Source organism: Gobio gobio (assembly GCF_949357685.1).
Source record: "Gobio gobio genome assembly, chromosome: 20".
In the NCBI taxonomy this organism is placed as follows: Eukaryota; Metazoa; Chordata; class Actinopteri; order Cypriniformes; family Gobionidae; genus Gobio; species Gobio gobio.
Window position 1 is genome coordinate 15,764,802 of NC_137113.1, and position 14,658 is coordinate 15,779,459.

A 14,658-nucleotide genomic window follows, 5' to 3' on the forward strand; every position below is an offset into this window, starting at 1 on the left:
TGGTTTATTTACAGTGTCTTCTCTTGTCCCATTCGATGCGACACCTGAATAGCAACCTGATGTACAGTGTTTTGGAGTCCCATGCAAGTTCGTCTGCCTTCGTTTTTAAGCTTTGGGAAGATCGCTGCCCCATGTTAGCGACTTTTCCCCAAGGAAGCAATGCAGTTCAACCCCGCGACAAAAACGTACTGATGGAAGACCCAGCTGTGCCATATATTCAAGGGCTTTGGATGAAGAGGGGCCACATGGAATCGTGTCTGGTGGGCGCTTCAGCCTCTCTGCCCGGCCCCCTTGCGCAGGCCGGACAAGGAGGTCTGCGGTGGGAGGGGGGTGGGGGGCGGGGGTGAAGGACCAACACGTACAACCCCCTGCCCCCCTCCTACAGCACTAATTCATCACTCTGTTGCTATATGCACTATTTGTACTATTTTTTTTTCTTCGCTTCTTTTTTGTAACATATTTATACATACATATATATCGCTATATAGATATATACACTCATCTTTTTCATCTTTTTCAAACCATAAACTTAAAAAAGTTTAGAAAAATAAAAAGTTTTATGATGACCTCTCCTCTTCTCCTCCACCTGAAAGGCTGTCCCAGGTGAAAGCTAACCCCTTTTTTCATCCACAGCTTGGCTGCGTCAGTCTCTCGTCCCTACAGAGATATATAATGCCTTCTCCTGACAGCCTCGGTGTAAGGATTTCCTCTTAACTTCTTTTTGTGTTTTTTTTTTTCATTGACATTTTTCTTCCTTTATCCTTTTTGTTCCTTTTTAGCTGATGCTCTTCTCCACTGTCTTCTTTCTTTATATTTACTAGAAATGCAAAAGAAAAAGAGAAAACATGAGTTAATCTGCATTGTAACCTGTTGAACTGCATGCAGAATGTTTAACATGCACATACAGTGGGGTCCAAAAGTCGGGAGACCATTTGTTAAAATGCTTCTGTTTTGCATTTTTATAACTTAGGAAATTGCCATTCCAAATTAAAATCAATTGAATCATTTATTATTATTATTAATAAAAATGACTTTTTCCCCATTACAGTTTTTCTATTCCAAATTATAGTATCAACATAATGATTTGAAGGAAAAATTCAACTTAAAATTCTATGAAATGATGATAATGATAATAGTAATAATTAGAAGAATTATTTTTAAAATTATATTATCAGCATAACAATTCGAAGTAATAAAATGCCATGAAGTTTGTATAAAATTAATGATGAAACCTGATGATCAAGTTATCCACCTGATCAGTGACACAATAGAAATAGTTGCAAAATCTGACATATTTCTCATTGATTTAACGCCATAATTTACAATTGAATCATAAATGTTTGTTTTAGATTTTTCTAAATCCTTCACCTTTATTCCCAGGTTTAAATTTCATTCTGAATCCCAGGTATTCAATTTGATCTTAGACTTTTGGACTTGCATGAACTCAAAGAAACTAATTACACAATAAAAATGCAAATCATGTATAGCAGGAAAATATATTCTGATTACATTATCTTCAATGCACCAGCTCAATATCAGAAACAATCCTTGGGTGTAACGCTAAACACACATTGTGGAATTATCTCCCAAATCCTGGATTAGAGTAACTGAAGTGAAAATAGGGCTCCGCGGGGAGAGCCTCCACTAAATGTTAGGCATAGGCCTAATGAGTGAATCGGATTGATCACAGGCTCTGTGATATCGTTGCAGTCTGAGGAGGATGTTCGACACTGAGCTGAGAAGACGTCCACCGGACAGGAAGAGAAAAGCAGAGAGAGAGAGAGGAGGAGATGATTCCGGGGTGTCCTGGGGGCTCTCATTCCGACAGAAGCTCTCTAATTCAGGGAGATGTGGTGCCGTGCAGAGGAGCCTCAGAAGAGGGAGCGAGCTGACTTTAATTTTAACATGACTTTGTAGTTCTTCATCCATCCCTGGAGGAGCACACAGATGTGCTCCGGCATACTGATCATGCCCAATGATGGGTCTCTGTTCTCTGCTCGGGGCATAATATCTCTGGAGCAGACATGGGATCCTCAAGTTTTTGCTTGACAAACATGAACAGAATTCGACTCAGGGAGATGTAAAACTGTTGGTGGGCAGCCATGTCGATGAAAGCCAAAAACACTGGTAACATGTTACTAAGCCACCTTTTCACATCCTATTGACTATTTAAGTGACCAAACTGACAGAATGTAAAAATACTAGAAATTTGAAAAAAATTACAATGAAATAAAAAATATAATAAATGTAAAACAGTTAAAATACTAATATACACACATACACACACTACCGTTCAAAAGTATGGGGTCAGTAAGATTTTCTTCATTTTTTTAAATGAATTAATACTTTTATGCATTAAGGACGCATTAAAATATGGAAGATTGTTTCCGCCACAGAATAAAAAATTTCAAAAGATAATTGTCACTTTTTATCTCACAATTGCGAGTTTACACCTCGCAAAAATCTTTTTTTCTCAGAATTGCGAGTCCTAAAGTCAGAATTGCGAGTCCTAAAGTGAGAATTGCGAGTCCTAAAGTGAGAATTGCGAGATATAAAGTCAGATATAAAGTTAGAATTGCCAGATATTGTCAGAATTGTGAGATATATAGTCTGAATTGCGAGATATAAAGTCAGAATTGCGAGATATAAAGTCAGAATTGCGAGATATAAAGTCAGAATTGCAAGATACAGCCAGAATTGCGAGATATAAAGTCAGAATTGCGAGAGATAAAGTCAGAATTGCGAGATATAAAGTCAGAATTGCGAGATATAAAGTCAGAATTGCAAGATACAGCCAGAATTGCGAGATATAGTCAGAATTGCGAGATATAAAGTCAGAATTGCGAGATATAAAGTCAGAATTGTGAGATATAAAGTCAGAATTGCGAGATATAAAGTCAGAATTGCCAGATATTGTCAGAATTGTGAGATATATAGTCAGAATTGCGAGAGATAAAGTCAGAATTACCAGATATAGTCAGAATTGTGAGATATAAAGTCAGAATTGCGAGATATAAAGTCAGAATTGTGAGATATAAAGTCAGAATTGCGAGATATAAAGTCAGAATTGCAAGATACAGCCAGAATTGCAAGATATAAAGTCAGAATTGCGAGATATAAAGTCAGAATTGTGAGATATAAAGTCAGAATTGCGAGATATAAAGTCAGAATTGCAAGATACAGCCAGAATTGCGAGATATAAAGTCAGAATTGCGAGATATAAAGTCAGAATTGTGAGATATAAAGTCAGAATTGCGAGATATAAAGTCAGAATTGCCAGATATTGTCAGAATTGTGAGATATATAGTCAGAATTGCGAGAGATAAAGTCAGAATTACCAGATATAGTCAGAATTGTGAGATATAAAGTCAGAATTGCGAGATATAAAGTCAGAATTGCGAGATATAAAGTCAGAATTGCCAGATATAGTCAGAATTGCCAGATATAAAGTCAAAATTGCGAGATATAAAGTCAGAATTGCGAGATATCAATTCAGAATTGTGAGATATAAATTCAGAATTGCGAGCTATAAAGTCCAATTCTGAGGGGAAAAAAAGTCAGAATTTGAGAGAAATAAACTCGCAATTGTGACTTTATATCAGAACAACGAGAAAAAATTATTTGTATTTGAACTTTCTATTCCTCGACGAATCCTGTGAAAAAATATAACTGTTTTCAACATTGATAATAATAAATGTTTCTTGAGCCATTCAGCTTTGACATCACAAGTATAAATTGCATCTTAAAATATATTAAAATAGAAAACAGTTATTTTAAATTGAAACAATATTTCACAATACATCTGTTTTCACCGTATTTTTGATCAAATAAATACAGCCTTGTGGAGACATCTTTCAAAAACTCCCAAACTTTTGAACGGTAGTGTATGCATAAAACATTTACACATAAAAATATTTGAACATCCATTTGCATCAAGTCTAGCAAAACAGAAAAAAAAAAAACTAAACCCAGAGAGTTATAATTTTCCTTTTATTTAGACACAAAAATTGCTTAAGTACTTATTTTTCTTTTATGTACATAGCTTTACCTACTGAATCTTGAAGTCCAAAAAAACAAATGGCTAAGCGAGAGCAGAATGTACCAGTTGGATTTGAACAGATGACGCATGATTCATATAAGCTGTAACTTTCACAATGTAAGCCTACATGAAACGGACAGCAAGAACACATTTAATACTACGGGTTATACATACAAAAGATGACTGCGATATGTGGTCACATATATTTATATTTATATATATATATGTATAGTATTATGTACAAAGAGTACAGTTTTTGCTTTAAAAAAAAAAAAACATTTTCAAAATATCCCCTGACAGAAGAAAATAGACACAATAGAAAAGACACAATTTTAAATGACAGAAAGTTAATGAGGTAACAGCAGATGTTAATGTTATACTGCGTTATCGTCCAGTGTGACCCAGTCTGGATCTATTATTGACATAATTCTATGCTATTTAAGTCATTGCATTGCACACGTGAAGTAAACAATTATATTATAAAAAAGTTTTTAGCTTCTAATTCCATCCTGTTTGCACCAGATCTTTCAGTGAATTAACATTTGTGCCATCAAATTGAGAGAAATCTGCTGCTATGTGGACTGGCCCCTGGCCCAGGGTGCCATCTTACAAATCACTGCATTAACAGAGCTAATTAAACAGGCAATCTTTTAATGGCCCACTGCGGCGTCCATGCAAGACGGAGACTTCCATCTTGTCAATCTGCAAGCTCACACATTCATTTAGACGACTGCAAACTGTCTCCTCAGCAGTCATTTCATGCTCAGCACGGTGTTTTCTCTCTCTGCCTAAATGCTGGAATTAAATAAATGGGTGATTGAGTCCTAATATAGTCGCTTGATTAGTTTAATTGTCTGAAATAGAGATGGAAATGCCTTAGTCAAGAATATGATAGTCTTTTGCATGAATTAACTCAATCAGATTTCTGCATAGATATTTAACAAGAGGAAGCGTGGTTTATACGGTCAAACTTAACCTATCGTTTTGCCACTTTTTCGGTCTAACAAACATGTGGTCGGAAGCACTGGACACAATGAATATTTCATTTCGAAAAGGCTCGTAAGCGAGCACTCGGAGTAAAGCCACTTCAGAAAATGTGAACGCAAGAAAGTCAATTAAAATTGTGTCTTCCACATAAATTAAACCGAGGTCAGAGGGCAGCGTAAATACCTTCCCGATGTAAGGAAAAAAGGACATCAATTTAAATAGCTTAACAACACACAGCACAGAGTTATTGACTCACATCTGGACATAATATGCTCTCTCCTCTCCTCAGAAAAGGTATAAACAATTTGGATTTAAAGCCTATTATATTCTATTATATAAAAACGTCACCACATAATATCCTTAATGGTGTATAATAAGTTTATAAAAGAAAGGACTTTATATGTTTAAACACATAGCGGCAATGTTTTCATATGCCACACCTGTCTTGTTTTTCGTTTTCAAACACCAACGACACATTGTTCAAAGTCAGACATAATAAAAATGTAAAGAAAAATAAGCTTGAATAGAGAAAATAAAATCACAATGTTATTTACAGTGCATGTTAAATCTGGTATTCCATTCCCACAGAGGACCATTGAGCCTTTGCATTTTGGTTTCTGGTAAACAACAGCTTGGATATTTCAGGAAAATAAGGCCTTTTTTAGTCCACTTCTGCCAAATGAAAACATATTTACATGTCATGCGGGGAGGAAAAAAAAAATTTAAGTGGCCATGAATTTGTTCTCTCGTTATAGTAAATCATGGCTAAGAACTGAGAATCCATTCCCACGACTTACCAATTTGTTCCCTCATTTTAGTAAATTGTGGACACGTTGTAATAATCATTCCCTTGTTTTAGTTCAATCAAAACGAGTGAACAAATGATTTCAACGTGGCCACGATTTAGTAAAACGAGGGGAAAAATTATTATATTGTGCGCCCAATTTAGTAATTAGTAAAACGCGCTGACATATTAGTAAGTCACGGGAACCAATTGTTAATTCATGGCCACGATTTATGTATATTTTTCCTGCATGTCATGTACAGATTCAATATTGATTTAATAAAATGTTGTTTTGCTAATGCTAGTACAGACTACATAAACGCCTGCCTTTGTGCATTTTTCCCCCCTTTTTTCCTAGAGCCTAGCGAGCCGCACGCAGCACTAGGGGAACAAGGACACATTAGTTTAGGTGAAATATTATGTTGCGCTGTAGATTTCTCCCTACAAAGGTGGAAAAAAAGCAATGCATCTAATCTATGTTTTACAATAGGCTGCTGTGATTTCACACTCACGGGAGAACGGTGTGTCTGAAGAGGCAGCCACAACAGCTATGGTAATAGACTGAGCAGAACGGCTGAGCCACGCGCCTGGCTGGCCTAGTGTATCTCCAAATGAGATCAGTGGTTATTGACTCAATGCTGTTATCTTTAATCTGTGGAGTAAATTACTTTGGATGCTGCCTCTCTACCCTGGTTTCTTTCCCCTTCTTCTATAACTCCACCCTTACAATTCCATTTGAGGGGCGCAGGCTGCTATTTACTGGGCCGTGTGTGTGTGTGTGTGTGTGTGTGTGAGACACGAGGACATGATCAACGCCCAGAGGAACCAGGAAACGAGGGAGGCCCTATTTCACTGGGAGGATTACTGCCACCCTCAACTCTTTCTTTCTCATTCTTCTTCTCTCTCTTCTCTAAAGGTCTGGCATGTCTTATCGCAGGTCCTGTATAAAGTGCTGGGCCTCGGGGGAATGTCACCTTGGGGGAAAATCTCTCACAGTGCACAAGTGCTTCTCCATTGAGAAAAGAACGTTAGAGATCAGGCTGGATCTTTATGAAAATAGATCACTACGCTTTTAAGCCTCATTCTACATATTGGGTGAATATATTTCTATTGTATTTATAAAAACTGGATATTGTATATACAAACGTTCAAAGGTTTGGGATCAGTATGATTTTTAAAAAAGAAGAAGAAATTCATACTTTTATTCAGAAAGGATGCATTACATTGATGACAAGTGATATTTAAGACATTTATAAGATTTTATTTAAAATAAACACTGTACTTATGAACAAAAATATTAAGTAGCACAACTGTTTTAAACATTGATAATAAGAAATGTTCTTTCTGAGGAATCATGTGACACTGAAGACAGCTTTGTCATCTCAGGAAAAAATTACATTTTTAAATATATTACAATATTAAGTTTTTTTACTGTATGTTTTATTAAATAAAATATTTGGTGAGCATAATAGATCTTTCGTAAGAATTAAAAAAATTTACTGATCCCAAAATTTTGAACACATTTGTACATGTGTGTGCAAATATGTGACCCTGGACCACAAAACTAGTCATAAGGGTCATTTTTTTCATCTGAAAGCTGAATAAATATAGCCTGGCGTGGCCATACTCAATTCTAGTCAGAATATGAGTCTGGTACCGCTCCATTGAGCTTTGATTATGGGGCGTGTTTCAACCGAGCCAGGAAAGACCTCAATTGGATAGACCCACAACCAATCAGAGCAACGGAGCGACGCGTAACTTTAGTTGTCAAATGTCAACAGAACTCAACTGCACTGTGTTGCCATGTCCGTGTTTTTCTCCATGTCCGCGGGTTGAAGCGACCCCAATTATGTGATTATATAAACCCAGGAATGCGAATTTTAGCAGGCAACCTTGCCAAAATAACATATTTTGCCAACCAAACGCCATTTTTTTCCGGAGAACCCCCCGGAAAGTTATTGTTTTGGGCTATAGTTTTGAGTAGCAATTGTGCGCGCCATTGCAAAAACACTTGGAAACCCTGTCTGCACGCACGCTGGATTAAGTAACGTTACAAGAAAAAGATGAGTGTAAACGATCTTTGCCAGTAATAAAATAATTTAAGGATACACAGAGTACTTACCAACACGATCATCGTTTCTGAGAGAAATAGTAAAGGTGAATGCATATACGAACAAGTTCTCTGTTTAGCATAAGAGCAAATTCAACCCAAGAGCCTTCGATGACGTGGATGATTACGCTACTGTTGATCATCTGTCCATCATTGTCTAAAGCCCGCCCTGACAATTTCATTGGTCCGAACAGTTTCTGTTCGGGCATAATTCATCCTCTATGGAGCGAGTCCAGACCGAATTGCCCGAGCAAAAAAAATTGTGGGCGGGGCTAAATTCGGCTGGCATCCAGGCTAGAATAAATAAGATTTCTATTGAAGTATGGTTTGTTAGGATAGGACAATATTTGGCCGAGATACAACTATTTGAAAATCTGGAATCTGAAGGAGCAAAAAAATCGAAATATTGAGAAAATCGCCTTTAAAGTTGTCCAAATGAAGTCCTTAGCAATGCATATTACTTCTAATAATATTTTTTATATATATATATATATATACATATATATATATATGATAGGAAATTTACCAAATATCTTCATGGAACATGCTCTTTACTTAATATCCTAATGATTTTTGGCATAAAAGAAAAATCTATGATTTTGACCCCCATATACAATGTATTGTTGGCCACAAATATACCCGTGTTATTTTTTGTACATATTTATTATTAATTGATTAGAGAAGTCTCTTGTTCTATGGAAGTTGTCCATTTCCTAATTGTTTCCCTGCACAATATCTTAAATCTTCCCGCTCCTATTAGGAATTCTGCTAGCCTGTCCTCACATACATTTTGGACCTGACTAAAAATGTCTTGATGATTTATGACTGGGTCGCATACTCTCAGCGCTTAACACGTAACTCAACAGCAAATCAATACTGGAACATGTTGTTTAGAACATCATAAGCGGTACTCTCTGCAAAGGTGCAGTTTCCTAAGAGTAGTGGGATTTCTTTTTTATTTTAAATTGATCAGTCCCACATATATACCCTATTATACTATATATACACATAAATCTGATTCCGGTTATATCCCTGCATTTTTGTTAGATACAATTTTATATTAAAAGTCATTTTCAAGCGGACTGCATCTTCCATATTAACATAAGCGTGATGGAGATTTCAGCAATGAGTGGTAATTGCTCCCCCTGTCATCTGTGTTGTTGCAGTGGGATTCTGGACATCTCATCAGCTAGAGGGTGCAATAGACCGTGTAGTGGGGAAGTGTTCTCTCTTTCCACATTACCGCACTATGTTTATTTACAGAATGCTTTCTGAGCAGCAGAAGCGGCCTTGATTAAGTGTACGCTCTTTATGTGACATCTAACAGATTAAAACTGAAGGAAACCTTGCTGAGGGCATTCCTTCATGAATATTTGCTTTGATACAGGCAGACGCGTTGGTACAATATGAATTGTAAGCAAAAAACAACATTATATCATACATGTATGCTGTAAGATCATTTCATTGTTATATATGTTGGTATTATTGCCTGTAAATAATAAGTAGATAAAGAGAAATTGTAACCAGTTTTGCTTATTTTATTGCTTTGTTACAATAAAAACCTATTATTATTATTATTATTATCATGGTAACACTTTACAATAAGCTCTCATTTCTTAATATTAGTTTAATTAACTAACATGAACTAGCAATGAGAAATACCTTAATGTTCATTTAAGGTCACATTTTAGACTAATATGTCACCCTGGACCACAAAACCAGTCATAAGGGTACATTTTTTGACATTGAGATGTATACAAAGCTGAATATAATAGATTTCCATTGATGTATGGTTTGTTAGGATATGACAATATTTGGCCGATATACAACTATTTGAAAATCTGGAATCTGAAGGTGCAAAAAATTTAGAAAATCGTCTTTAAAGTTGTCCAAATGAAGTCCTTAGCAACGCATATTACTAATAATAATACATTTTTTTTTATATATTTACGGTAGGAAATTTACATAATATCTTGATTGAACATGATCTTTACTTAATATCCTAATGATTTTTGGCATAAAAGAAAAATCTATAATTTTGACCCATACAATATATTGTTGGCTCTTGCCACAAATATATGTCCGACTTATGACTTATGGTTTTGTGGTCCAGGGTCACATATTAACAGATTTTTATCCTAAAAATGTAATAGTAAATGTCAGGATTAACATTAATAGAGATCAAGAAATCCTGTAGATGTATTGTAGAACTATCTTACGTACCTTATGAGAGAACCAAACCAAACCAAACCTTATTGAAAAAGCGTCACCCTAGTACTACTACCAAAATAATACTAAAATCCCATAAAATGTATTTTAAGTCCATCTGTGGCAATGGAATACTTTTGACCAAATATTAAAAACATCTTGACATCAGTCTCCCCAAATGACACAGTTGCAATCATACAGACAATAAATTCATCGAGTTATATAACAGTACGTCAACGTGAAAGAGGGTGTGAGTGACAGAGAATTACTGGAAAATCTTCATGATGTAGCTAACTATCAGTTTAAACTCTACTACAATATAGTTTCGGTAAACAATCATAGAGATTTATAAATGAATGTTTCCTTTTGATATTTACTGGAGGAAAAATAGTTAGGCTATATTAGTAGTTTATATATAGCATAAGCAAACCTTTGAGGTTTTTCTTTTCATATTGTAATGAATAGCAGTCATCGTGGCTTCTAATAAGTGGGTGTTCAGTGGGGCCTTCAATGCAAAGACCGCAAATATACGTGTGCGAGTCTAGCGCTGCTTTTGTTTTGCTCAAGTTGCTCATTGCTGTGCCATTTAGTAAGGCAAATAAACTCACTTCCTGGCCCACTCCCTGTCCACATAAATCAGCTGAGCTCATGCCCATAAATCTACGCCGGGACTAAATGAGAAAACTCATTGGACAGCACCCCCCGCCCCCCTACTCTCTGTCACTCAGCCCCTCCCCTCCCGGACCACACATTTCAATACAAACAAAACAGATTCCAAATCAATAGCCAAGCAACAGAAACGCTGGATAACCGCAGGATGATAAGCAGAGCTTTAGCCCAAATGTGACTGTTCGGGGAAGGTTCGCGCTTTGCGAACCTTGAAGGTGGAGGTGGGTTGTTTGTTTGTGTTTGCGTTCTTTTGTTTGTTTGTTTGTTTGTTTGTTTGGTCGGGGGATTGATTCTCTCTCTAGTAGGGTGTGAAGCGACTGTAACCTCCTCTGTAAAGGCTAGCCTGCAACATCAAAGATGAAAAAACAAAAAGGACCCAATCAGTGTTAAATAGATTCCTGGGGGTGAACAGTACTTGAAATTTTCCTCCCTTTGGCCTCGTTTAGATTTGGGAATGGAATTACAGTGTGAATTTCAAGGTGGGTGGGTGTCAGAGTTCAGAGTTTCGGCGGTTCAACCGGGTTGCGACTGAAACAGGCCGCTGAATATCCTGCTGGTGTATTTCATCAGCTGCTCTTTATCGAACCCCTCCATCGTGGCTGCCCCTCAGGTTGATCTGATTGGAGACATCTAACACGCACTGCTTTCTCAGACCTCTCCTTAAACCGGACTGCAGTGGTGCCCGCTCGGCTCTTGCCAAACACAAAAAACTTCAAAGGCGCTATGAGCCGTTCTCTCCTCGGCTCCGACCCTGTGCAAAATACACACGCCTTAAACGTGGAATGAATTCTGTTCTAACAGAGAGCAAAGCAAACTAACTTTTTTCGAACCCTCTGAGGGGCTCATTATTAAATACTTTTAACTTGTGATCTGCTGGTCAAATATGATTTAATGATATTCATTTCATTCTCAGCAGGCTCAGTGCAAGTACTGAGAGGAGTTCTGCTCATTTGAGTCGCAAACCGGTTCAGTCCTGGCATCGCTGAGAACTCTGAGTGCTCACCTTGGCCCCCCTGCGGCCCCTCGTTCGACCGGAGGAGCACCGAAGGATATTTGCTATGCCTTAAAGTGGCAAATTGAAGTCTTGAGAAAGGGAGGAAAATTTGAAAAAAAAGAAAAAGGAGGCAAAAAAAGCAACACAGGCCACAGTTTTAATTAAGTAAATGAAGAGGAAAAAAATGGTCTTAATTAATGAAAGCTTTTAGCTAGCAGCTGCACCGGGGAATAGTACGGTTTTGAGAATCACACGGATGTCGACTTGGTAAATTCCAGTCATTTGTCTTAGGCAGAGTGTTTGTCCAATAAGCCTCATGGGCAGGGGGAGGTGGGTGCGATGGAATCTTTTTTTTTTTTCTCGTTCTTTTTTCCCCGTCGTTCTCCCTCTATCTCTCGCCTTTTCTTTAATCTCCCTCGGCACGCTGCTGCACGAGCTTGATGGTCGTTAATCTTGAGAAAAGTCCCGACCAACAGCCGCAAAAAAACAAATCATAAAGAGTTTTCTCTTTTTGTGTTCAGATAGGAGTCTTAGAATTTTTCATCTTTGATGTTAGCTGCAAAAGCTAGCTAAAAACAAACATTAACGGGACGACGATCCCCACATCAGATTGAGAATGCTGATATGCAAAGGAAAACGTCTCATTTGGAAGATCTAATCAAGTGTCAGTATGCTGGGTTTCCCCATTGCATTTAATGAGATACAAAGTGCCCAGGATCCATCTTGACACACTGTCACATACACATATATCAGCAGATGGGTCTCAGAATATGTAAACATATATCTACACTCCTGACATTATTGATGCAAATGCAAACAGGGTCCAAAATTAAGCGTCAAATGTGAGAACAAAATGGCTTTGGAGAGTAAATAGAACACTTCTCCAGTTGGCCGATTGCAACATCACATGGTTTTATCTGTAAGAATGATTGCTGATGTAGCTGAAGTGAATGATTAAAATAAAAAGGTACTATCATATACTAAAGAAAACATCTTTTGTGACTTGCACATATTCTTACAATTTTTTCCTCAGTAAAAATGTATCAGACATTTATCTGGGATCAGTTTTTTCTATCTATCTATCTATCTATCTATCTATCTATCTATCTATCTATCTATCTATCTATCTATCTATCTATCTATCTATCTATCTATCTATCTATCTATCTATCTATCTGTCTGTCTGTCTGTCTGTCTGTCTGTCTGTCTGTCTGTCTGTCTGTCTGTCTGTCTGTCTGTCTGTCTGTCTGTCTGTCTGTCTGTCTGTCTGTCTGTCTGTCTGTCTGTCTGTCTGTCTGTCTATCTATCTATCTATCTATCTATCTATCTATCTGTCTGTCTGTCTGTCTGTCTGTCTGTCTGTCTGTCTGTCTGTCTGTCTGTCTGTCTGTCTGTCTGTCTCAGTTTTTTCCTGTCTGTCTGTCTGTCTGTCTGTTTCTGTCTGTCTGTGTCTGTCAGTCAGTTTGTTTCTGTCTGTCTGTCTGTCTGTTTCTGTTTGTCTGTCTGTCTGTCTGTTTCTGTTTGTCTGTCTGTCTGTCTGTTTCTGTCTGTATGTGTCTGTCTGTCAATCAGTTTGTTTCTGTCTGTCTGTCTGTTTCTGTTTGTCTGTCTGTCTGTCTGTCTGTTTCTGTCTGTCTGTGTCTGTCAGTCAGTTTGTTTCTGTCTGTCTGTCTGTTTCTGTTTGTCTGTCTGTCTGTTTCTGTCTGTATGTGTCTGTCTCTCAGTCAGTTTGTGTCTGTCTGTCTGTCTGTCTGTCTGTTTCTGTTTTTCTGTTTGTCTGTCTATCTGTCTGTCTCTGTCCATCCGTCTGTTTCTGTCTGTCTGTGTCTATCTGTCTGTCTGTTTCTGTTTGTCTGTCTGTTTCTGTCTGTCTGTCTGTGTCTATCTGTCTGTCTGTCTGTTTCTGTCTGTCTGTGTCTATCTGTCTGTTTCTGTCCGTCTGTCTGTTTCTGTCTGTCTGTCTGTCTGTCTGTCTATCTATCTGTCTGTCTGTTTCTGTCTGTCTGTGTCTATCTGTCTGTTTCTGTTTGTCTGTCTGTCTGTTTCTGTCTGTCTGTCTGTCTGTCTATCTATCTGTCTGTCTGTTTCTGTCTGTCTGTGTCTATCTGTCTGTTTCTGTTTGTCTGTCTGTCTGTTTCTGTCTGTCTGTCTGTCTGTCTGTCTATCTATCTGTCTGTCTCTGTCTGTCTCTGTCTGTCTGTCTATCTTTCTATAATTGCATAGCTAGTAAATTTATGGCTGGTAATTTTGGACCCTGAATATGTTCATGTACAATATTTAAGACTTCAGTCACCCCAACTACATATCTCCAGCTCAACACACATGCTTCATTCAATAATCGTTCCATAATATTTAAAATGATTCTATTCATAATTCAGTTAAATTTAACAGAATGTAGAGTGAAATCTTTCAGCTCTGCCTTGTATGTTTTTGGGGTGCTTGGGTCTGTGTAACGTTAGGGCATGGATGAATGTTTCATGACTCACCATAGTGCCCACGCTGTACGTGGCTGCAGGTCCAATCGTGTGGTGATAAGGGTCTGCTGTTGCATAGACTCTGCCATAGCTACAGGGAAAGGAAGAAACGGAGGGAGCATTGAAGCTTCAAGAAAATGGTATGCTCCAGTGAATGCTGTTCATTTGAACTAGATCCATTATCACTAAACCCTTCCTCCCTCTCTTTCTTCCAGTCTGATAAAAATGCAATCACTGCCTTGCCATAAATACACTGTATAAAGGTAAGAGTGTGTTAAAAGTGATAGGTGCTCTGTTATTGTTTAGGAGTAAAAGTATTTTTATCTTATGAGCATGTGGTTAAAATTATATTGGTCAGAGAGAGACAAGGCAAATAAAAGAAATGTAGAAAAG

The 14,658-nt window shown here is 37.5% G+C and overlaps 1 protein-coding gene across 7 annotated transcripts in view; it reads right to left on the reverse strand.

The window, feature by feature from the left end:
- Window positions 1-451: 451 nt before the first annotated feature.
- Window positions 452-14,658, reverse strand: part of rbfox3a (RNA binding fox-1 homolog 3a) — a gene marked incomplete at its 5' end in the record, with an annotated part of 516,394 nt that continues 502,187 nt past the window's right edge. For 3 of the 7 annotated variants that reach the window (XM_079845977.1, XM_079845975.1, XM_079845978.1), the window contains 2 exons: window positions 452-817; window positions 14,278-14,356. In XM_079845977.1, the coding sequence (XP_079702103.1) occupies window positions 815-817; window positions 14,278-14,356 (82 nt within the window). In that variant the 3' untranslated portion in view covers window positions 452-814. Of the gene's footprint in view, window positions 818-9,439; window positions 11,141-14,277; window positions 14,357-14,658 lie in introns of those variants that run through there. The other 4 variants (XM_079845976.1, XM_079845974.1, XM_079845979.1 and 1 more) reach the window with 2 other exon arrangements.